This window comes from Pogona vitticeps, chromosome 5, assembly GCF_051106095.1.
Source record: "Pogona vitticeps strain Pit_001003342236 chromosome 5, PviZW2.1, whole genome shotgun sequence".
Taxonomy (NCBI): domain Eukaryota; kingdom Metazoa; phylum Chordata; class Lepidosauria; order Squamata; family Agamidae; genus Pogona; species Pogona vitticeps.
Window position 1 is genome coordinate 193,022,013 of NC_135787.1, and position 24,562 is coordinate 193,046,574.

At 46.6% G+C, this 24,562-nt stretch overlaps 1 protein-coding gene across 1 annotated transcript in view; it reads left to right on the plus strand.

Moving 5' to 3' along the window:
• EXOC4 (exocyst complex component 4) overlaps positions 1-22,686 on the plus strand; it is a 432,390-nt gene extending 409,704 nt beyond the window's left edge. The window contains exon 18 of the mRNA XM_073002480.2: positions 20,067-22,686. Within this exon, the coding sequence (XP_072858581.1) occupies positions 20,067-20,304 (238 nt within the window). The 3' untranslated portion in view covers positions 20,305-22,686. The remainder of the gene's footprint in view (positions 1-20,066) is intronic.
• The last annotated feature ends 1,876 nt before the right edge of the window (positions 22,687-24,562 follow it).

Consider the following 24,562-nt stretch of genomic DNA (forward strand, 5'->3'; position numbering starts at 1 on the left):
GGGACGTGGTGGCGCTGTGGGTTAAACCGCAGAAGCCTCTGGGCTGCAAATTCAGAAGACCTACAGTCATAAGATCAAATCCACGTGACGGAGGGAGCTCCCGTCACTTGTCCCAGCTCCTGCCAACCTAGCAGTTCGAAAGCATGTAAAAATGCAAGTAGATAAATAGGTACCACCTCGGTGGGAAGGTCACAACGTTCCGTGTCTAGTCGCGCTGGCCATGTGAACACAGAAGATTGTCTTTGGACAAACGCTGGCTCTACGGCTTGGAAACGGGGATGAGCACCGCACCCTAGCATTGGACAGGACTGGACAAATTGTCAAGGGGAACCTAATGTTTTAGTTACTTCTAGAGTCAAGGGTTGTGCCCCCCACGCATTGATGGGTGGAGAAAGATTGTGGGGTTTCGTTTCTGGCTTCTGTCGATATGGGTAGGGAGAGGCCTCAGGCCAACAGCTTGCTCTGTTCAGGTGTTATTTCTTTAGCAACTGAAGAGGACCTGTTCTAGTAACTGCTGGCAAAACCAGCCATTGACTTTTTAAAATGAAACGTCAGAGGAAAGTCTTCTAAGTGTAATAATGACAACCCCAGTTCTGAGCATAGCCAAGGTGGGGCAGCGGGACCTTGTGTATCAGAAGCCTCGTGGTGCATTTCGTAGCCGTTTGAGAAGACCTCTGGTTTGCCACTGGCCATCCATGTCTGGGTCAGACCACTCCAGCATAATCATAGAGAAGCAGAACTGGAAGGGACCCCTAAAGATCATCCAGTCCAGCCCCTGCCAAGCTGGCACAGTGGGGAATCGAACTCCCTACCTCTGGCTTCTCAGCCAGATGCCCAAACCACTGAGCTATCCAGCCATCCTATTTGTACCGCATTTTAAAAAAATAAAACCAGTTGTTCCGCTTACCCATCTCCCTGGGCCCACAGAGCACTTCACAGACTGTGACATCATATGGAGGGCAGGATGTTTCTTCTGACTTTTTCCAGCTGTCTTCTATGCACTGGAGCTCTCTTTTCTCGTCCTCTCCTTGTGGGATGATATACGTTGTCCTGCTGGCGTGTGCCTGTGTGCGCATGAAGCCACATTTTGATCAGATGTCAAGACAGGTTGCGACGCTTGGAATATACAGCAGTAATTAAATTAAAACAGCTGCCTGCTGAAGGAGAACGTTATTAAAATGGCAGGTGTAAAATTCATCAATGTGTTTTTAAAAGCATTAATCAGCAGTTGGGGGGAAAAAGGGTTTAACCCCTGATTTCCAAAATCCCTATGAAAGAACTGCTGGATAGCTCCGGGGTTTAAGCCTCTGGCTGCCCAGCCAGAGGTTGGGAGTCAGTATCTCTTTGACAGGGTCTGGGTTCGAGGATCCGTAGGGTCCCTTCCAGCTCTGCAGTTCTAAGATTTAAGGAAAGTGTTGCCACCAGCAGTTTAGATGTGGAAAGTAAACCCAAGCTGACGAACTGCTCTGGCTGAAGGGTGGTGTGATGAGGTTGCCACATTGGGCCTTGGAATTCAGGGCACAGTTTGCACATTCGTTGCAGGAGTGGAGACGCCTCTGTGCAGCGCTCCTCTTACGCATGCCAGGAGGTATTGCCTATTGACACAGAGGCATTGTTTCATTTTTGTTGTTTAGTTGTTAAGTCATGTCCGACTCTTTGACCCCATGGACCAGAGCACACCAGGCCCTCCTGTCTTCCACTGCCTCCCCGAGTTGGGTCAAAGTCATGCTGGTCAGTTCGATGACACTGTCCAACCATCTTGTCTTCTGTCGTCCCCTTCTCCTCTTGCCTTCACACTTTCCCAAAAATCGGGGCCTTTCCAGGGAGTCCTCTCTTCTCATGAGATGGCCAAAAAGTATTGGAGCCTCAGTTTCAGAATCTGTCCTTCCAGGAAGCACTCAGGATTGATTTCCTTCTGAATAGATAGGTTTGTTCTCCTTGCAGTCCAGGGGACTCTCAAGAGTCTCCTCCAGCACCACTGTTCAAAAGCAGTTTAAATGTCGTCTCATACTTAGCCACAACTCTGGCATGGATTTGTCCTTAGACACAGATATCTAAGGGCAGAAAACAGACATGACAACAACTTCACAATGAAAAGGTGGTAAAACGTTACCCAGAAGAGACATTCTTCACAGCTATGTTTGCCCATCAACAGGCGAACAAAGGTTGTTGCGTACCTCCCAGTGATCACCAAACAGATGCAAGCTAATTTTCAACTTTAAAATCTGTGAAATTCGAGGATAATCAGATGTCCATTGTTTCTAAAGGCAGCTCTGTTTTTAATTGCAAAGCTGTCATCTCATTGTCATATCTAGGCTGGCTCTCCTGTGTAAATAGAGGGAGGCTCTTGCCCTATTGATGGTCGTGTTTACTGCGCCAGCCAAGTGATGAATATTTTATTGGAGCAGTAAATCCCAATCTAATAACTAAAATCTGGGGGTGGAGGGGGCTGTGATTTTGGAGGAGGCAGGATTTTGTGGGTATAGCTAAGGAATTGCAATTTGTAGCCGATCACACAACCTGTGTGCAGGAGGACTGTAGGTTCTCTCTGTGGGACTGCTGGTGGAATAATTTCAGGTAGCTGGATAGGCTAAAGCTTCTGCCAGAGAAGACAGCACTCATAAAAGGGGCTCATAAAACAGCTCAGTGTAAATCAGCTTCATATGTTATCTGTATGTGCAAGAGAGAGATGATGGTTAAGTGAAGCAAACTCCCAACCCCCCAAAATTTTGCTGTTAAAAACGGCAGCTCGTTCCGCAGAGTGTGATAAGGACTTGATCAGCAGGAACTTCAGCACGATGCAGGGTCAGAACGTTGGGGTCGCCTTCCACTTCTGTTGAAATCTTGGGCTGTGCGTCCCGCTTGATTTTGAGGAGGGCCGGCTCAACATTGCATCTTCGGTTGGTGCGCAGGATGCTCCGTGGCGCCGGGCTGTGCGGCACATTCCACCGGCTACCAAGATCGCTTTTTGTCTGCCGTTGTCTGGTTCTGTTATTTTTAATTTTGTTCTATGGCAAGCAGCGGGGGTGTGTGTGTGTGTTCTTCCCAAGACTATTCCGGAGCGAGTGGGTTCGCGCTGGGGCAAGTTGGTAGTTTAATGCTGCCATCTACTGACATTTTCTGGCTGCAGCTGCCGATGGATTTACTTTTTCATTTATGCGATTCTCGTTTCTTTATGGCACACTCTCGCTATGATGTACTGTAGTCTCATATCCCCATGTTACTCTCACAGCAACCGTGAGAGGCGGGCTAAACAGAGATCACCTTTCCCAAGTCCTGTGACTTAAGTTTGTAGGCTGGTCACAAAACCCCAAAGTAAACGTGCTACTGTTTCTTCCACAGTCGCCAGCATGAGGTCTATGTGGGCTCTCCTATTTCCCAGCTCTGGACGGTTTTCTCCTGAAAGCAGCAGCTTTTTCATCTTGCCACATTTTTCAGCTCAGGGGTTTAGAGGTTGGGAGTTCGATTCCCCACTGGGCATCCTTGGCAGGGGCTAGACTAGATGATTCCTGGGCTCCCTTCCAGCTCAGCCGTTCTAAGATCGTTATGAAGGCAGCTTCCAATGAAGACAATATTGAAAAGCTAAAAACAGCAAATGTATAAATATTTTTAAAAGACGTAAAGAAATGCCGCAATAAAACTCTTTAACATCTGATGAAGCGGACGTGTCCACGAAAGCTCACGTCAAAAAATGTAAAAAGTTAGTCTATAAGGTTAGCCTGTAAGGTGTTGTCTTTTTTAAACTTTGTTTTTCACTGATCATACTAAAACTCGAGGGGGAAAACAACAACAGGAAAAACACATTCAAAGCAGGAAGGCTCAACTATCTGTTTAAAACCTCTCTGACTCTCAGTCACTGAGGGGAAGCATGACCTCCCTGAAGAAAGAAAGTAGTTTTGGCCTGCTTGCAGAAGGAGAGCCAGCCTGGCCTCCAGTGGGAGGGAGTTCCAAAGTCTGGGAGCAGCCACCAAGAAGGCCCTCTCCTGCGTCCCCACCAAGCACATCTGTGAAGATGGTGGGATGGAGAGAAAGGCCTTCCCGGATAATCTTAATGCCTGTGCAGGCTCATAACGGGAAATACAGCCTTTGAGATAGCTTGTACCAAGCCATTTTATGGCTTTATAAGTTAAAACCAGCACTTTTGAATCGTGCCTGGAACCAAACGGACAGCCTAAAAGTAAGACTTGCACTATTTGTTTTATGACAGTTTTATTATACAGTGATTTATTTCACTTGCTCTTCTTTATTTAGACAAACAATTTTTGATATGCATCTTTTTTTTCTGCTGAATTGTGTGTATCTGCACCCATGCATAGGTGCATTAAGATTTCCCACTTGTTGATCAAATAGGGGCTTTGTCTCGCTCCAAAGTACTACCAGTTTCATTTGTTGCCCAGGAGGGGTTAAAAATTTGAGTCCCTTCTCTGGTAGGAGTACGTTTCAAAAAAGTGCGTGCAGTAAGAATAATTTGGGAAGAAACGCACATCCTTCTCTCAATAACTCTATGATGTGGAAAGCCTGTTGTGAGAAAACTGTTTCATTTGAATACCACTCGCATGGTTTTAATGAAGTTAAATTGGTCTAACATAACAGAGGAAGGGTTGTCGTTCACAGTTGGTCTCAGATAGCCTGTAATAAAAATGATGGTGGTGGTGGTGATGTCATTGGGAATTTGGGAACAATGTCAAGAAATTTCACACTGTATTATAGGCAGTTGCAGAGTTCAGAAATAACATCAGAACAACAAAAACAACAAAAGACAATATTAGGAACAGCATACATACTGCACCAATATTTAACAGATACTTTGTTTTTTGGTTAAAACTTGTATCTATTATGTAATACCAGTCAGTGGTTTTTGTCATTGTGCCTGGTATTTTTGAATCATCATCATCATCATGATGTGCCGTCAAGTCAATTCTGACTTATGGCAACCCTTTCCAGGGTTTTCCAGTTAGAGAAGTCTCAGAAGTGCTTTACCTTTACCTTCCACTAGGGATGCCCTGGGACTGTGTGCAGCTTGCCCAAGGCCTCCCAGGCTGGCTCTTCTCTCTAGAAAGGCACAAATGGGGAAATCAAACTCCCAACCTCTGGCTCTGCAGCCAGAGACCTCAACCACTGAGCTATCCAGCCAGCGCTCAGATAGCTGAGGAACCCCCAAAAGGACCTCTGGTGAGAATCTCAATCCCCAGGCAAGCATGAGGGATTGCACTACAACTCCCAGAAAGCCATCTTTGAAATGTTCTGGCTGTTAGCTACTATTTTCCGTGTACACATCTGATCTGTTGATCGTACAAATAAATTATTATTATTCCGTGTATAAGACGCCCCCCTTTTCTAACTCAAAATTATAAAATCTAAGTGGGGCTTAGCAAATGTAGGGGGAAAGGGATCAAAGCCCTGCAGGATCGCTTTGATCCCTGCTTTCCCCTCCACTTGTTTTTGTTCTCTCCTCAGCTTACTTCTGTGTATAAGACAACCCTCAATTTTTAGTCTAAAGATTTTAGACAAAAGTATAGTCTTATACCCAGAAAAATATGGTGGTGGCTTCAAAGATCTAGAAAAAAATAAAACAAATGTTAAGGGAGCGTCCCTGAATCCTGTTTTCATGTTTGGTCCAAGCAGCGTGTACTTTACTTTGTCTTCAATGAAGAACTCAGCACCCTAGAAATGTTTCCTTTCCTGATGTCTTTGTCATCTTCCCTGTAGTGTCTGCTGAGCTCTGATCTTGGTGTGGCTTTAATTAGCTCTAACGAGCCCTTGTGTTAAGTGAACACCAAAAACCCCAACTGTGGTGGATTAGGCCTGAGCAGCTCAGCTGAGTTTGGAATGGTTCCCTTTTGCATCAGGTGATCAAAGGTGTGCTTCCCCCCCCCCTCGCTTTCCAGAGATGCAGGTGAGGAAGTTGGGTTTGCGAGATCCGGTCCATGAAATATAGTTCCATTGTCATCAACAGCTAATCCCACCGCCAGCAACGCTGGGAATTGTAGGCCAAAAAAAGAAATAACATCTGTCTCTTGGCACCTTCATGTGAGAATTTGGGGCAGTGTCTGCTTCTCCTCTAATATAAGAACATAAGATCATAGATTACTGGAGCTGGAAGGGACTCATAAGGCCATCGAGTCCAACTCCCTGCTCAATACATGGGGCGTCCAAGGGTCTAGAACAGAACTGCAAATCCCAACACTCCTCACTATTGGCTGGGTGGGCTAGGATTGCTGGGAGTTCAGCAACATCTGGAGGGCCACATTTTGCCCAGGTCTGGTCTAGAACCAGGGTCTTTGGCCGTGGGATCCAAGCGTCTTACTCTCTTCACTACCTCTCAAGTAGAAGACAATTGGGGGGGGATCTCAGTTGTACTAGTGCAGTGGTTTCCAACCTTGGATCCCCAGATCTTCTTGGACTACAACTCTCAGAAATCCTGGCCAGCCCAGCAAGGGGTGAAGGCTTTCTGGGAGTTTTAGCGCAAAAACATCTGGGGACCCCAGGTTGGGAACCTTGGCTCTTCAGCGCCGCCCATGTCGTGGCCAGAGATGGTACTGCTGCTGTTCATTATCCTAGCAGGTTTGATGACCCGAGGAAGCAGTGGCAGAGTCCTGCCTGGATATAACAGATCCTGTTGCTGAGCCTGGACACAGCCTGACAAACTGCAAATAAGACAACTCTTCTTGAAATTATTTTCTTCAGGGCCCCGTTTAAGATGCACAGAACATCTGTCCAGGATCAGACAACACTTTTGATTTATTTTATTTTATTTTGCCTACACCCTGCATTGCTTCCTTGCAGGGCCTGAGGCAGTTTACAATCCGTGTCTGAAAAACAAGCTTCTTAGAATACCCACAGTAAATTGCAATTAGAGCAGTGCAGTTTTACACTTGGGTGCTTTCAAAAAAAGAAAGAAAGGAGCATTTATTTATGGGCGATATACCTTTGTTCCTTTCTCTTCCTTTGTCTTTCTTGGCCCGTTTCTTTGAGCTGGTCCCCAGCCAAGCCGCCTTTCTCCTGAAACCCATCACGACTTCCTGGTGCTCAGCTTCTCCTGCTGCTCACTCTCACCATCTATTCCCCGGCAGCTTTCTCCGAGGCATAAAGGCTCTCACGGCCAGGTCTCAGGCCATTGATGCTGTTCTGGGCTTCTCCTTTCTGCCAGATCTCCTCCGGCTATGGCCACAGGAGTGTCTGCCCCTGACTTTTTCTTCTATGTTTTTCCCCCCTCTAGCATTGTCCTCTCCCTTTGAGAGCCAACCATCAAATGCGCTGCATCTCCTCTAAATGAATACAGTCGAGTCAGAAGAATAGGTCGCCAAAAGCAATGTTTATTTTTATTTGTTTTGTGTATGGCCCATCTCCTCTGAAGGCTCAAAAGAGATAATGACAGTTCACCTGGACTTTGACACATTGCTTTTATATATAGAGATTTTATATATATGAGGTGCCTAGATAGATAGATAGATAGATAGATAGATAGATAGATAGATAGATAGATAGATAGATAGATAGATAGATAGATAGATATAGATATAGATATAGATATAGATATAGATATAGATATAGATATAGATATTTATTTATTTATTTATTAAATTTATATCCCGCCCCTCTAGACCAGGTCTACTTGGGGCAGCTTACAGCATAAAATAAGACAATATAAAATATAGATAATCATAAAAATACAATTGGTATATTAGTTAATACAATTAATTTAGGAAAGAATTGCCAATAGGATAAGATAGGAAAAATAAAAATAAAAGACTTAGCTGACTGGAGGGAAGGCCTGCTTAAATAATCAAGTTTTTAACTGTCTTTTAAAAACACCCAGTGAGGGTGCCAGCCGAATTTCTGTAGGAAGGGCGTTCCATAGCCGAGGGGCCACCGCCGAGAAAGGCCGGTTTCTAGTTTTTTCCTTCCGAGCCTCTCTCGGCGTCAGACCCCTCAGCCGTCCCTGCTGGCAGAGACGGGTGATTCGGGTAGATCTGGGTGGAAGAAGACGATCTGCCAAATATATATAGGCACCTCATATACACTCCTTCATGGATTGCTGCCTTGTCGTGGCGAAGGGGCTTGAGTAACTCAGAGAAGCTATGGGCTATGCCGTGCAGGGACACCCAAGACGGACAGGACATAGTGGAGAGTTCCGACTAAACGCAATCCACCTGGAGTAGGAAATGGCAAGCCACTCCAGTATCTTTGCCAAGAACGCCCCATGATCAGAAACAAAAGGCTAAAAGATATGACACTGGAAGATGGGCCCCTCAGGTCGGAAGGCGTCCAACATACTACTGAGGAAGAGCGGAGGACAAGTACAAGTAGCTCCAGAGCTAATGAAGTGGTTGGGCCAAAGCCGAAAGGACGCTCAGCTGTGGACGTGCCTGGAAGTGAAAGGAAAGTCCAATGCTGTAAAGAAAAATACTGCATAGGAACCTGGAATGTAAGATCTATGAACCATGGGAAGCTGGAGGTGGTCAAACAGGAGATGGCAAGAATAAATATCGACATCCTGGGCATCAGTGAACTAAAATGGACAGGAATGGGCGAATTCAACTCAGATGATTATCATATCTACTACTGTGGGCAAGAATCCCGTAGAAGGAATGGAGTAGCCCTCATAGTCAACAAAAGAGTGGGAAAAGCTGTAATGGGATACAATCTCAAAAATGATAGAATGATGTCAATACGAATCCAAGGCAGACCATTCAACATCACAATAATCCAAGTTTATGCACCAACCAGCATTGCTGAGGAGACTGAAATTGAACAATTCTATGAAGATTTACAACACCTTCTAGAACTGACACCAAAGAAAGATGTTCTTCTCATTCTAGGGGACTGGAATGCTAAAGTAGGGAGCCAAGAGATAAAAGGAACAACAGGGAAGTTTGGCCTTGGAGTTCAGAACGAAGCAGGACAAAGGCTAATAGAGTTTTGTCAAGAGAATAAGCTGGTCATCACAAACACTCTTTTCCAACAACACAAGAGGCGACTCTATACATGGAAATCACCAGATGGGCAATATCGAAATCAGATTGATTATATTCTCTGCAGCCAAAGATGGAGAAGCTCTATACAGTCAGCAAAAACAAGACCTGGAGCTGACTGCGGTTCTGATCATCAGCTTCTCATAGCAAAATTCAAGCTTAGACTGAAGAGAGTAGGAAAAACCACTGGGCCACTCAGGTATAATCTAAACCAAATCCCTTATGAATACACAGTGGAAGTAAAGAACAGATTTAAGGAACTAGATTTGGTGGACAGAGTGCCTGAAGAACTTTGGATAGAGGCTCGTAACATTGTCCAGGAGGCAGCAACGAAAACCATCCCAAAGAAAAGGAAATGCAAGAAAGCAAAGTGGCTGTCCAACGAGGCCTTAGAAATAGCAGAGAGGAGAAGGGAAGCAAAATGCAAGGGAGATAGGGAAAGTTACAGAAAATTGAATGCAGACTTCCAAAGAATAGCAAGGAGAGACAAGAGGGCCTTCTTAAATGAACAATGCAAAGAAATAGAGGAAGATAACAGAAAGGGAAAGACCAGAGATCTGTTCAGGAAAATTGGAGATATTAAAGGAACATTTTGCGCAAAGATGAACATGATAAAAGACAAAAATGGGAGGGACCTAACAGAAGCAGAAGACGTCAAGAAGAGGTGGCAAGAATACACAGAGGAATTATATCAGAAAGATTTGGATATCCCGGACAACCCAGACAATGTAGTTGCTGATCTTGAGCCAGACATCCTGGAGAGTGAAGTCAAGTGGGCCTTAGAAAGCCTGGCTAACAACAAGGCCAGTGGAGGTGATGGCATTCCAGTTGAACTATTTAAAAACTTGAAAGATGATGCTGTTAAGGTGCTACATTCAATATGCCAGCAAGTTTGGAAAACTCAACAGTGGCCAGAGGATTGGAAAAGATCAGTCTACATCCCAATCCCAAAGAAAGGCAGTGCGAAAGAATGCTCCAACTACCGTACAATTGCACTCATTTCACACGCTAGCAAGGTTATGCTCAAAATCCTGCAAGGTAGGCTTCAGCAGTATGTGGACCGAGAACTCCCAGAAGTACAAGCTGGATTCCGAAGAGGCAGAGGAACTCGAGACCAAATTGCTAACTTGCGCTGGATTATGGAGAAAGCCAGAGAATTCCAGAAAAATATCTACTTCTGCTTCATTGACTATGCGAAAGCCTTTGACTGTGTGGACCACAGCAAACTATGGCAAGTTCTTAAAGAAATGGGAGTGCCTGACCACTTTATCTGTCTCCTGAGAAACCTATATGTGGGACAGGAGGCAACAGTTAGAACTGGTCATGGAACAACTGAGTGGTTCAAAATTGGAAAAGGAGTACGGCAAGGCTGTATATTGTCCCCCAGCTTATTTAACTTATATGCGGAATACATCATGCGGAAGGCTGGACTGGAAGAAACCCAAGCCGGAATTAAGATTGCCGGAAGAAATATCAACAACCTCCAATATGCAGATGATACCACTCTGATGGCAGAAAGTGAGGAGGAATTAAAGAACCTTGTAATGAGAGTGAAAGAGGAGAGTGCAAAAAACGGTCTGAAACTCAACATCAAAAAAACTAAGATCATGGCCACTGGTCCCATCACCTCCTGGGAAATAGCAGGGGAAGATATGGAGGCAGTGTCAAATTTTATCTTCCTGGGCTCCATGATCACTGCAGATGGAGACAGCAGCCCTGAAATTAAAAGACGCCTGCTTCTTGGGAGGAAAGCAATGACAAATCTTGACAGCATCTTGAAAAGCAGAGACATCACCTTGCCAACAAAAGTCCGAATAGTCAAAGCTATGGTTTTTCCTATAGTGATGTATGGAAGTGAGAGCTGGACCATAAAGAAAGCAGACCGCCGAAGAATTGATGCCTTTGAACTGTGGTGCTGGAGGAGGCTCTTGAGAATCCCCTGGACTGCAAGGAGAACAAACCTATCAGTTCTAAAGGAAATCAACCCTGAGTGCTCACTGGAAGGACAGATCCTGAAGCTGAGGCTCCAGTACTTTGGCCATCTCATGAGAAGAAAAGAGTCCTTGGAAAAAACCTTAATGTTGGGAATGTGTGATGGCAAGAGGAGAAGGGGACGACCGAGGATGAGATGGCTGGACAGTGTCTGCGAAGCAACCAACATGAACCTGACACAACTCCGGGAGGCAGTAGAAGACAGGAGGGCCTGGCGTGCTCTGGTCCATGGGGTCACGAAGAGTCGGACACGACTAAACAACAACAACAACAACACCTCATATACAGTATATAAAACCTATAGATAGATCAATCAATCGATAGATCGATCCTCCAAATGCTAAAATAATTTCAGCTCAGCTCCGCCCCTACAAAAGGCAACCCAGAAGCTTTAAAATTCTTCCAGAGTGGTTCATTTTTCCTGAATGCATTTCCTTTTGCAGCCTTAACGCCGGGTATAGAAAAGCATTTTATGAAAAGCCACAGCGTGTTCTGTGCTCATGGTGCAAGCTCAGCTTTCCTTCACTTTCAAAGCTGGCATGTTAAATATCCCTATCAGTCTTTGAGAACAAAATAAATTGCAATATGTAGATTTATCTATCTTTCATCTTAAAAAAAAAAAACCAACCATCCAGCAACGATAAGCTGACAATAATTTTTAAGAGTTACAAAAATGTTCTTGGAATTAAAAGCAGGAAGGGGGGCCATGACGTCACATGCACAAGCCAATAGATACATGTCACCAGTGGATTCCCTCCCCCCCTTTTACTATATTGAATGAAAATCAACACAACCCCTCATTTTAAGCATTCACTCTGACTCAGAAATGGTACGTCTGTTTAGGAAGAAGTGCAGGGACTTCTGTCACCATGGATGTATAGCATTCAGTGTACATCAGAAGACATACTACTGTATGTACTCACGATGCAGACTATATATACAGATTAGGGTAAAATACTACTATGCCTTTTTGCCTACCCCAGAAAAACTCCTGCAGATGCTCCTGCCTGCCACCTCCTGGGTGGAAGCAGTCTTTCTTTCGGGATAGTGCAACCTCTGGGTATAAAGACCTTCCAGGAAAAGCATCATCCCTGTAAGGTTAGCCATTAGTAAGCATTTTGCATGATTCGTACTCAGGAGGGTTTCCCCCCCCCTAAATTTATGAAAAGGAGACATTTTTGCAGGCAGGGACCAAAGTTATGCTTGCAGGTATGTACCTAGAGTCCCAGACCTGGTAGAGGGAACATTTCTTGGTTGTGGGGGAGACTGTGTTCCCGAAGGAAGATCGCTTTCCTGTCTTGGAACCTGGTTCACCCCCATGGGGCCCGTCTTCTCTGCCTTCCACAAACGGCCAGAGACCAACTGGGGCCAAAGCAAAAGAGTTTGCTTGGAACCACCATTGGGTGCCGAGATGTGTCTGCTTCTCTTCCCCATTTCCTGCTTCTGGCTGAGAGGTTGTCCCCCGTGTCGCTGAGTGGTGCCCGTGGCCTTCCAGCACAGGGCCTCACCATAGACAGAAGCCAGTTTAAGTGCTGCGGTGGCAGCTGGTGGCAAAGATCTCCTTCCTTAGTCGCTACTGGGTGCCATTCAAAGACAAATGGAACGTAAGAGGGACCACCGTGGATTACAGCCAAGGCTCATCTCCTTCTGCTTTCTGTTCCTACAGTGGGCAACCAGATGTCCCAGTGGGAACCCCATAAACAGAATATGAGGGCAGCAATACATTCTCCTTGGTCCTGCCAGCAACAGGTGTTGGGAAATACGCGACCTCTGGTCTTGGAGGCAATAGATAACCTTGTCATTAGTAGCCTTACTTTTCAAAAAAGCAACCAACTGTGCTACTTTTTGTTCAGGGATCATTTGACCTAGGAAGTGGGTTGATACACCCTTAAAGCCATCAGCTGGGCTTCCCCCAAGCAGTGCTTGGCACTAGCCAGCCCCATGGTGCGGCTGTTAAACTGCAGTACTGCAGTTAAGACTCTGCTCACAACCTGAGTTTGATCCCAACAGTTTCAGGCAGCTAGCTCAAGGTTAACTCAACCGTCCACCTTCTGAGGCTGGTAAAATGAGAACTCATCTCACTAGCCTCTGACTGACTTCAGCTATTTATATTTATTTATTGATTTGATTTGATTTGATTTGATTTGATTTGATTTGATTTGATTTGATTTGATTTGATTTGATTTGATTTGATTTGATTTGATTTGATTTGTATCCCGCCCATCTGGTCTGGTCGACCACTCTGGGTGGCTTCCAATAAATATTTAAAATAAAACATAAAGATTACAGACAATCAGAGCACATCCAATAATAAGCAAATAAGGAAAGGAAAGAACAAGGAAAAAGAAAAAGTTAAGTATTAACTGGAGGGAAGGCCTGAACATATAACCATGTTTTTAACTGACTCTAACTGACTCTATTTGTAGGTGTGGCAGCACCAGCACCTGCATTTTCTGGAAGATTATTAAGATTATTGGTTTGGTGGTTGGGCGGGCAGGAGTTTGATCCCAACAGTTTCAGGCAGCTAGCTCAAGGTTAACTCAACCGTCCACCTTCTGAGGCTGGTAAAATGAGAACTCATCTCACTAGCCTCTGACCGGCGAGATGGCTGGCTGATGGGATGGACGGGCAGGCGGACGGATGGATAGACAGATGGACAGACGGATGGATGGATGGATGGACAGATGTCATCTTTCTCCAAGAAATGGGACTCAAAGTGGTTTAGAAAACTGTCTCTCTTTTTCTTCCTCTTCTCATTAACATGGTACCCCAGCAAGCTTGGTCTCTGCCATAACCATTGTTCAGCTTCTGAGACTCTGTTGCTTTGGCTGCTCCTTATCAACTGTACGTTGTTACCCCTTCTGTTTCTGACTCGACGTTAGCTTGGCTTCCCGGACTTGGCTTCCAGCTGTTCCTGGACTGCTGATCATTCCCAGTCAGTCTTGCCAGGCTTACCTCACCTTATGCTTGACCCTCGCTGCCTGGAACTGGGACAGTTCAACCCCTGGGGAACATGGGCAAGTAGCTAACCAGCCAGCCGTATGGTTTCTGCTGTGCCACTCATTCTTCCTAGATCCAGAGTCAGGGAGCCCTTGAGTGGCGAAAAACGGGTTCCTGCCTAGTTTATTAGTTCTAGGTAAAGCTAAAGGTTCCCCTTGACAATTTTTGTCCAGTCGTGTCAGACTCTAGGGGGCGGTGCTCATCCCTGTTTCCAAGCCATAGAGCCAGCGTTTTGTCCGAAGACAATCTTCCGTGGTCACATGGCCAGTGCGACTTAGACACGGAACGCTGTTATCTTCCCACCGAGGTGGTCCCTATTGATCTACTCGCATCTGCATGCTTTCGAACTGCTAAGTTGGCGGGAGCTGAGACAAGCGCCGGGCGCTCACTCCCTTGCGTGGATTCAATCTTATGACTGCTGGTCTTCTGACCCTGCAGCACACAAAGGCTTCTGCGGCTTAGCCCACAGCGCCACCACGTCCCTACTTATTAATTCTACTAATAAACTAATAAACTAGGTCTGCGACAAAGCCCCAGTTGGTACACAGGCTGTTCATTGATTTTGTTTTGTTTTGTTTCATTAAAAGTGTTTCGATACCACCGTTCAAAATTTCAGGGAAAGCTTGTAGTGGCAGATAAAAATATAATGAAGCCGCTGTAGGAAGGCACAGAAAGGCAGGTAAAAGGGGCACTGACTATCATAGCCCTCACTGGCTAGGGGGATTCAGAGTGTTGTAGTTAAAAAAAGAAAAATACAACTATTCCAAATTGTGGGGGAGTTGCTTCCATTCAGAACAGGCCACGCTGGGCCAGATCCTCGGGGCTCCCCTACAAAGCAGCTTCCTCTATTCAGACCGAGTGGCCAGTTGCCAAGTGATCTCTCGGCCTCAGCAGCCTCCCCTATAAAATAAGGGAGGGGGAAGGTCCTTCCAAAGGCAGAGAGACGCCAATGGATCATAACGGGTGATGAATGGCGGTGACTGTCACAACCGTTTGTGCCAACGGCAGGCTGCCGGGTGCAGTTCCACAACCGTTCGCCTTGCGCACAGCGGGCTGCGTGTCGCTGCCTTTGTCATCCCCAGCGGGCAGCTAAAATTGCATTATATTTTGTGCTGACTGGCGCACTCCCGCCGTCGCCTTTCCCACCAAAGTGCTGACAGTCTCCTTCCTCCCTCTTCAGGGTGGCCTTTCATTTCCACCTCTCCCCTTGTCGATGGGGAGGGAAGTCGCTTAATATTCTTTATAAACTGGCATCCAGTTCGGATAATTTGGGTACTCCGTGCAGTAAAAATGCAAATCTTCCCAACTTGCGTACAGTGGCAAGGCATTAATAAGTGATGTTTAAATAGACTGGATTAGCAGTTTTGCTGATAAACGACCAGGATCTCGGGCGCTCTCCTTCCTCTCCCTCCCCTTCGATAATTTGCACATGCAAAATCAATTTGAATACAACACACTAAATTGAATTTAGGTTTTTGTGTAGGAAATTGCACTTATCGGCCTGAACCATTAAATTTACTGTTTAATATGTACTTTCCACCTCACTTGGTTAGAATTCCATTGCCCTTTATCTGTATAAATTTAATTAGGCCTGATATCATCAGTATATTATGGAACTAATTAAAGATTTAGATAAGTGTGGAGGGTGTTTCTTTAATGCCCTATAAAGTTCCACTTGGTGAACGAAGGAATTCTCTCTTTTTTTCCCACCGGTTTCGCTTTGTCACAGCACTGGGAGCAAAGGAAGGGGCATGCCTGGCCTCTCGCGCTCCGGCACCTCTCCTGAATTGATCGGCACTGTTCAACAAGGGTACTCTTATAGAAATAATTTGTCAGTTGCCATCGGTTTCCGTAGGCGAAATGGACAGACCCTGCAAGGCTGCTTTTCTGATGTCATTTGCTGCTGACTTGCGAGATTCCCCAAAAGGCGACATCTAGTCCTCCAACATTCCCAGATCAAGCATCTGCCTGAACGCTGGGCTGGCTTTGTGTCGACCAGCACAATGTGGAGTGTCTGTTTGAAAATTAGGACTGGTACAAAACTGGGGGTAGAAAGAATGTTACACTTCTTCTTATTGATTTAAGATGGTCTTGGTGTGACCAAGAGCATTTACATTGACTCGGGCAGGTCGTGAGAATGGCTGACGGTCGAATTCCAAAAGATCTCCTGTATGGAGAATTAGTGCAGGGAAATCACCCCAGAGGGAGACCATAGCTGCGATACAAGGAGATCTGCAAGCGGGATCTGAAGGCCTTAGGAATGGACCTCAACAGATGGGAAACCTTGACCTCTGAGCGTTCAGCCTGGAGGCAGGCGGTGCATCACGGCCTCTCCCAATTTGAAGAGACCCTTGTCCAGCAGGCCAAGGCAAAGAGCAGTCCCGAAACAAGCAAAATCAAGGAGGGAACCGGACAGGGGACATACTGTATTTGTCTTCAGTGTGGAAGGAACTGCCACTCTTGAATGGGCCTTCTCAGCCATACTAGATGCTGTTCCAAGACCTTTCTTCAGAGCATATTACCATCATCTCTCGAGACTGAAGGGTGCCTAATCTATCTAAAGTGTGACCAGATCCCTTTGCAAGCAGTTTGAAATCCCATTCAGATTCCTTGCCTCTAGCCAAGACCGAGACTCAGAAGAATAGAAATGAAGGAATTAGAAGAGATCATCAAATGTAAGGATGTGTCACTGGAGACCGAGACCAAGATCATCCACCCTCTTGTATTTCTGATGCTGGAAGCAAGTTTTGCTGATCACCTGGACTGCCAAAAAGCCGAAAAAGGGAGGGTCCTAGACCAAATCCAGCCTGAACAGTCTCTGGAAGCAAAACTGGGGAAACTGAAGCTGTCCTGTTTTGGCCACACCATGAGAAGGCAGGATTCTCAGGAAAAGATCATCATGCTGGGAATGGTTGAAGGCAGCAGGGAAAGAGGAGGACCCAATATGAGATGGGATGTTTCCCTAAAGGAAGCCACAGGTTTGAGTTTGCGAAAGCTGAGTAGTGCTGTTGAGGACAGAATGTTTTGGAGGTCGCACATTCCTAAAGTCGCCACAAGTCAGAGGCGATATGATGGCACATAGCGACAACAGCCAAGAGCAGGACAATCCTTCACCCTGAGCAAAATGGCCCTGAGGTCCTTTTCTCTTTGAGAGCCAAAGTGGACGTAAAGCACAAGGAACCGCTGACTATCAAGGAGGCTACAAACAACCCACCCGGTGATTTAGATTCTTAAGCAAAACAGCAAGAGTCCTATTTTGGGGCAGCTTGTGCAATTCACAGAAAAAAAAGATTTGCACAAAAATGTGTTGTCCTGTGCAAAACAAAAAATAGGAAAACTTTGTGCGGCACACTCCGTTGCCACCCTCACTGATCAGGCAAAGAAAGTGGCAGATCCCCACCTTGGTCTGCGAGTAGGAGACGAGTGAGAGGACTGAAATTTCAGTCTGGAACGTATTTGCCGTGGGCACAAACCTTCTGATTTAAGTCCTCCTTCCGAGGAATATCTACGTATAAGGTCTAAGAAGACAGTTACTAGTCCCTTCTGTTGATGATCTGAGATTGTACCGTCACAGAGTTGGCAGGATATATAGCCCCATCAGTTACACACATTACAGATGATCTGAGCTGGATCCTCTCTCAGCTTTGTTAGATGCTCAGGAGTGTTCTTCTCTTTTCCCCTATGTATTTTGAAGGCAGCAACTCTAGAGCAGCCATTCCCAACCCTTTCCCCCCCACACACTCCGCCATGGCGATAAACACAGTGTGAAAGAAATATAGGCTCAATCGGCATTGTATCAGGCACATAACAAACCTTATAAGATGGTGAGAGTTCCCAGTCTGTGGCCCTCTTCAAATGCGGAGCAGGGCCCCCCAAGAGGGGGTCATAGGAGGTCCCCATTGAGAATGGCCGCTCTAGAGCATGGAAAATACAGAAAAAGACAAGAGTGTGTCGGAGCATGTCTGCGTGGCATGCTCTAAAGCCAGCGGAGAGCAAACCTGGGATTGCCAGGGTGGCGGCATCCGGGTCACCGAGATTTCAAGGCCAGAGCGTGAGCCCCCGCACCCCTGCTCTGAAGTTGGGCAGCTCAGCCAGAGGAGGAACAGGTGATTCTCCTGGTCTCAGGTGTCGGCTTCCCTGCATCCAAGATCCAGGGAGGTAGCAGGTCGCTTAGAGGAAAAAACACACCCCACCGCACCAAGAAGGGTTTGGTCAAGTTGTGCTCCTCGAGAAGATGCATCTCTTCAGCCTCTGCAAAAGAAAAAAGAAAATCAGACAAAACGTTGCCGATGGCTGGAGTCTAAAACTACGGGCAGAAGAAGAAAAGAAGTCTAGCAGATTCCACTTCCCTGTTTTGTGATTCAATCACACCAGGAGGACGGCCCGATCCGAAGTGCGTTGGCAAAGGCAAACGGGAGGCAGGCCTGCTCAGGGTCTACTAGCGCTTTTCAGAAGACCGAGAGGCCAACGTTGAGCTGAGCAGCTAATGGAGTGAATAATTCCACTTGCGTGGGCTGGCCGGCCAAAGGCAATGGCCAAAAGGAGGCAGGGTGTTTAATTGTCGCCCAATAAAACGCCAAGCTGCTCCCTCCCTTCTTTCCCCTTCCCTTTGATAGCAATTGTTTATTTTAAGGGGAAATGATCCAGTCCTCCAGTGAGTAGCAAGCGAGCCCTGAAAGCTGTGAGTCCTGCCTTCTGGACAGGTGAGATGAGATGCATCCAGCATGTTGCATAGCAGGGGCAACCGTTGCCAGTTGTCCCTCCTCCGGGCAAGGCAACACAACTTCATGCCCATTTTACACGCATAGGCACTGGGGACCTGGCCTCTTGACAGACAGGCTGGGTTGCACTCAGTGGACAGGAGAAAGGGGACAGGCAGCTTTTCTGTCAGAGGAGGGGTGGGTAACTCCTAGAAGGCCGGCAAGCCGTGTATGCTCACACCTGGACCTTAGAAGGTGTTACCTCGCCACACCTGATTTTTTTTTTTTAAGAAAATTCCTTGTACAACCCTGTTCATACCATTTAACAAGAGCAGGGAGCAATTTCAGCAGTTAACTTCCTACCTTTCGGGGGGGATGACTGTTTGTTCCCCTTTTTTAGAAGTGGATCGGGTGGGAAGTTGTTTCAAGGCAGTGGGGGCCACATCTAGACCCTCGTAGATGACAAGCAGCCCACTCTGGCTTCAGAGGAAGGAAACGGGACTCAGACGTGGCCTCCATCCATCCCAGGTTAGGAACGTGTAAATCTTTAGAGCTCAAGGTGGTTGAGTTTCTCCAAGTCCTTTCTGTATTTACATCTCACCCTTGTTTTGCATTCTCTGCCTTTCTGCGTAGACGTTACTGCACATTTTATTGGTGAATTTTTCCTATAACGCAGTAACTATTTCTGCATTTTATCTTGCTAGCACATTCTTTCCGCCTCTTGCCTAAAGGCACGTCTGGCTGTTGTTGGGTGTTTTTTTTTCCAATCGTGCGTTTAGTCATTCATGTTTTAAATTGTGAGCCCTGCTTTGAATAACGTATTTCTCTGAGACCCCCCCCCCTTTAATCTCTCCTGAGGTGAGGTTCATTTCTTCAGTCAACGAGTCTCGGAAAGAGGCTCCTTCTGTTGAGAGGGTTGTATCCAGCAAACGTCCTTCTTCCTTCCAGTTCTGGAACCCACCTTCAGCCCAACCAGCTACATAAAAGCAGTTTTCATTTTCCCCTAGGGCTTCAAACCACTTGTTACGTCTCTGTCCATCTATTCCAGTGGTCCCCAAACTTGGGTAACCTAGCTATTCTTGGACTGCAATTCCCAGAAGCCTTTGGCACCAGCTGGGATTTCTGGGAGTTGTAGTCCAAGAACACCTGGTCTATTCCTTTGCCTCATCTTCTCTTTGCCCTGCTAAAGATGCTCCGAATTTTGCTCCCGGGTGTTTTCTTCAGGTCAAGTCAGCAGACCGGTGATGAGATGCGATCCTCCAGGTGAACACTATTGTCCGTCGGGGCAGGCAGTATCGCAGCGCTTCTCTCCCATTGCTGCTCAAAGAGGTCCCCTCTGACAATATATAGACGGACTCACGTAGGGACGGAGCGCGAACCCTTCTTCTTTGCATTGCAGGCAATACTATGAGATGCTGTACAACACAGCCGACGAGCTGCTGAACCTGCTGGTGGACCAAGGCGTGAAATACACGGAGCTGGAGTACATCTACGCCCTCCACTTACTCCATCGCAGCCAGACCGGTGTTGGGGACCAAACCGCCCAGAACATGAGGCTCCAGCGCCTGAAGGAGATCATCTGCGAGCAGGCAGCAATCAAACAGGCCGCCAAGGATAAGAAAATCACCACGGTCTAAATTGGCTCCCCGTGGTTGCTTTTTTGTTGTTCTGGGGGTGGGTGGGGATGGGGAAAGGGAGGGCAGCGGGTAACGGCCACCTCCACCCAGTGCAAAGTGGCTTTACACTGGGATCGAAAGGGATACGAAGTGCATTGTTATGGGAGTGGGTTGCACTGCTAGAGCAAAGTGGGAGGGGGGATCTGTGATGAGCTTGTTTGTCACCTTCTCTTGAAAAGCTTCTTTAATGTTTTGGAGGTTGTTGTGGGGTGTTTATCTAGGAAAAAGGGGGGTGTGTCCAAAGGTGTGTCCCCAGTATGAAACAGAAGGCGCATAACTGGTGAGTGGCTTTTTCCTGAGTTTTGATGGGTGTCTTAAGTTGTAGGAAGTCAGGAAAACACAAAATGAGAGAACAGCCGTGGCTCCTTTTAATCCAGTGGAATCCAGAGCATCAGGAAATGCTGGCCATTTCAACCCAAAATCCAACTCCTGCTGTGAAAACTAGAGGAACTGGTAGGTCTTAAGATGAGCCACTCCATCCATCACTTTACAATGGACTGGCTTTGGGTTCCTACTTTGGCGAGCGCTACCCTGACATGGATTTCCAAAGACTCTCCTTTTCTCAGATAAAGTCCATGATGAAGCTTTTTTTGCAATCATGAATAATATTTGATCGGTTCACGTGGAAATCTGGTAAAATGATGGCAAGAAAATTCGGAACGGAGGGAAAGGAGAGGAAGAAAAGGGGCTGTTATATCATTCGTCCACTAATTTGGATTGTGACCAACCCTTTTCGATCCAGGTGTGGAGCTGAGTTTTCCAACCAGGCAGTGACAAAGAGATTCCCACTCTACTGAAAGACTGGGGAATTTCTCCCACTCCTTCAATTGGGTATGGAAGTATTCTGTATTCCTTTTAAGTGTGATGACACAGCTGGCCAGCTGCCTAAGCATCGACTTGCATACAGTAGTCAGTCACTCCCTGCTAAACTGGTTTTCTCCGTTCCTTACTGGTAGCCACTGTCTTTCTACTTCCATGGAGATGCCAGGCCAGAACCCACAAAGATCATCTGCCTTTTACATGATGGTGGCCTTTTGGAGAAGGCTGCCACGTCACTGAGATCTTCTCTAGATGTTTCTTTAATTCAAAAAGAGAGGCAGGGGCTACGGCAGGCTTTGGCACTTAACCACCGAAGGCCATTGCTTGCATTGCCATCAATCTGGACAATGGCATTTGCTCCCAGTGGATATAGTCCATGCCAGCCGTAGGCGACTCTGTGTTAATTCTGTACAGGTCCTCAATCCTACTCAACAGGAATAGGAGTGAGACCAGTATAGCTGTCTTGTCTCCAGGGCAAGCTCAACTGTCAGTGTGAGGATGCCAATCAGGAGCCCATCCCCAAGGCTGTGGAATCAGGGGGATTACCGATTTTGTGGGAGCAGTAAATACACTCCGCAAATCAGTCTGAACTTTAATGAAGCGTTCCAAAGTGCTAAATCTATTTTGAGGATAGCTTTCAGCACCTTGGATAGCACTTTAAAAATTCAGACTAAATTAGAGATGGGCACAAACTGGTTCGTCCCGTTCATAAAGGTGATGCTCCTCCCCTCCCCACTCACCAGGCTCAGCTCGCTTGCTTTTTCCCGCCTCCCCGGCTGATCTCCCAGTCACGAGCATGATTGGGAGATCGGCCGAGAGGGCGGGGCTGAGAAGCCTGAGCTGCTGCTGGGAGTGGGAGATCAGCTGAACATCACAAAGGCTGGGCCTGGTGACGGGCTGATGGGAGCTAGAGGAAGCGGTGGAGGGGGAGCAGCAGCACCTGGGCTGCCATCTTTACAAACTGAGACGAACCAGTTCGTGCCCATCTCTATCGTAAACCCAAAGTTATCTGTATTGTCTCCATGAAACTGGCGTCATCAGCCTCCAAAGTCCCCAGGTTCAAATTGAGGAGCACTGGGTCAAAACCATTGTATAGTAGACAACATACTAAATACCACACCGTGTCTGGGTACAGGTAGACGTTCCCTAGAATTCCCTCAGCATCTTCCTGGCACTGTTGGCTCAGATCTGCTTCCAAGAATGCCTCACAGAAAAGACTCAGATCAGACAAATCCATAGAGCTCTCGTTTCCCTTCGCTTTTTGGAATAAGCCAGCCACCTTGGATTTCTTCACTATCACCATATAACCACTGTGTTTAACCCAAAGCGCGGGTTGGTTCAACCCTGGCCACAACTTTCGCCCTTTGCTACAGCCTGGGCTTGGGTCTCTTTCGTGCTGAGCCGCACCACGCCTCTGCCCAGATCCCAAAGGGGCAACCGCCACCCTTTTCTCTATATACCTGTTTATGCTGCTTTCCTCTTGGTTCAACTGGAAAATTAAAAGGATAAATTTGGAAACATTAATTATTGCGTCGTGGTTTGCTTTGATGCACCGGTGCTCTTCTAGGCTAATTCCACATCCTTTGCAGAGGGACCGTTAAGAAGTTTGCAAACCAGGCTAAAACTTTCCCTCTTGTTCAGCACACGATAACCGCGGATGCCCAGAAAGGAGATACGGGCCCACCTCAAGTCCTGGGAATTCAGGAGGTCTCCTTTAAAGGGACTGTTTATCTGTGGATTTGTTTAAAATATTTCTGTCCCACCTTTCTCCTAAAAAAAGGACCCAAGGTGGTTTATGGTAGGGGGAAAAAACTATATTAAAAGCTGAAATCAATAGATTCTTAAATTTTTTTTTAATTTAAAGAAATATTGTATTAAAAATCAAAGATAAAAGTAGTACTAAAAATTCATTAAAAGCAATAGTAATACAACAATCCCTTTGAGAACCCGCCGCCACCACCACCACCCTGAGATAGCCAATCACTAAAATAAAGCTGGCCTGAAGAGAGAGGCTTTTTGCCTGCTTTCAGAAGGACAGCCAAGGTGGGGCCAGCCTGGCCTCCAGTGGCAGGAAGTTCCAGAGTCTGGGAGCAGCAACAGAGAAGGCCGCTCTTCAGTGTCACCCACCGAACACCCCTGTGAGAGTGAGGGGACTGGTGTTGGCTGCATTTCTTATCTGACGAAGTGGACATGTCCACAAAAGCTCAATTTTTAAAAAACATATATAAAAGTTAATCTTTAAGGTGCCACCACGTTTTTAGCTTTTTTAAAAAAAAATTCCCCCTGTCATTTCTTAATTATGACCCCAATTGAGATCAAGCAACAAAACAATGTATCCTGCCCTTCAGGAAGGCTAGGAACATTTTGGAAGAGTCCTACATTAGGGATCTTTGAACCACCCCCACGCACAAGAAAGGAACGTCGGCTAAGATTTCGCTGCCAAAGTGGAAGAAGGAGAATTCTATTCTTCACCCATCCTGACTTTTCTTTCTAACGCCATTGCTTCCTCCTTCTCCCTTCGCCTCCCCTGGCTTCCTTTCCTGCTCAATCGAGAAGTATTTGCCGAGGGACCCAGCCTGTGACAATCATGTCCGCCGCCAGATGCACAAACGGCAGGTTTTTGCCATGAGAAAGCACCATTTCTGGTTCATCCGCGAACAAGCAAGGGCAGCTTCCAAAGAGAGCGGCTGACGATTTGCCAAAGGTCTTTTGCTGTGCGGCTCCGCAGGGGAAATTGCCAATGCTCACCTCCAAGACCCTAACAAGCCAATCTTCCCCCTTGATTGCCACTTGCTTCAGCACCTAACAGAGTGAACCGTGAACACTGATGCAATGAACATCCCCATAAATTGCTGCTGATGAAAAACAAATTTGATGATTACGGCTGGGCAGTACGCCACCTGAATTGTGTTTATGGCTGCCTTCTCCTCCACCGCTGCCCACAACCCTTTGGCTCGGTTGGTGAGATCAAAGCCGCAAGAGATGGAAAAAAGGCCAAACCACCCTTCCTTGTTTCACATTTCAGTATCCGCTGGGGTGGCCGCGTTGCCCCTTTTTTCGTCCTCTGCATCAAGGACTGCCAGAGGACCCTCCACCTTTTCAAGGGGGTCTTATACAGACCTGGGCTTTATCCCCATTTTTATTTCCGTATTCCCAGTACAGCAGGCTGGTAGCATGTGTCTTCTAGATGTAGAAATCCACGTTCAAATCTTGGCTTGGCCAATGATGTTCCCCAAAGTCCAAAGGACATGGGAAATCTGTAAATGGATCTTCCAGTATTCCCCCCCCCCCCAGAAGTCACTAAGAGGAGAGAGGGCTCTTGATTTGGATCAGGGACGCATAGCAACTTGCTTCATTCCCCTCTCCGCACCACGTCTTTGTTAAGGAGGGGAAAACATAC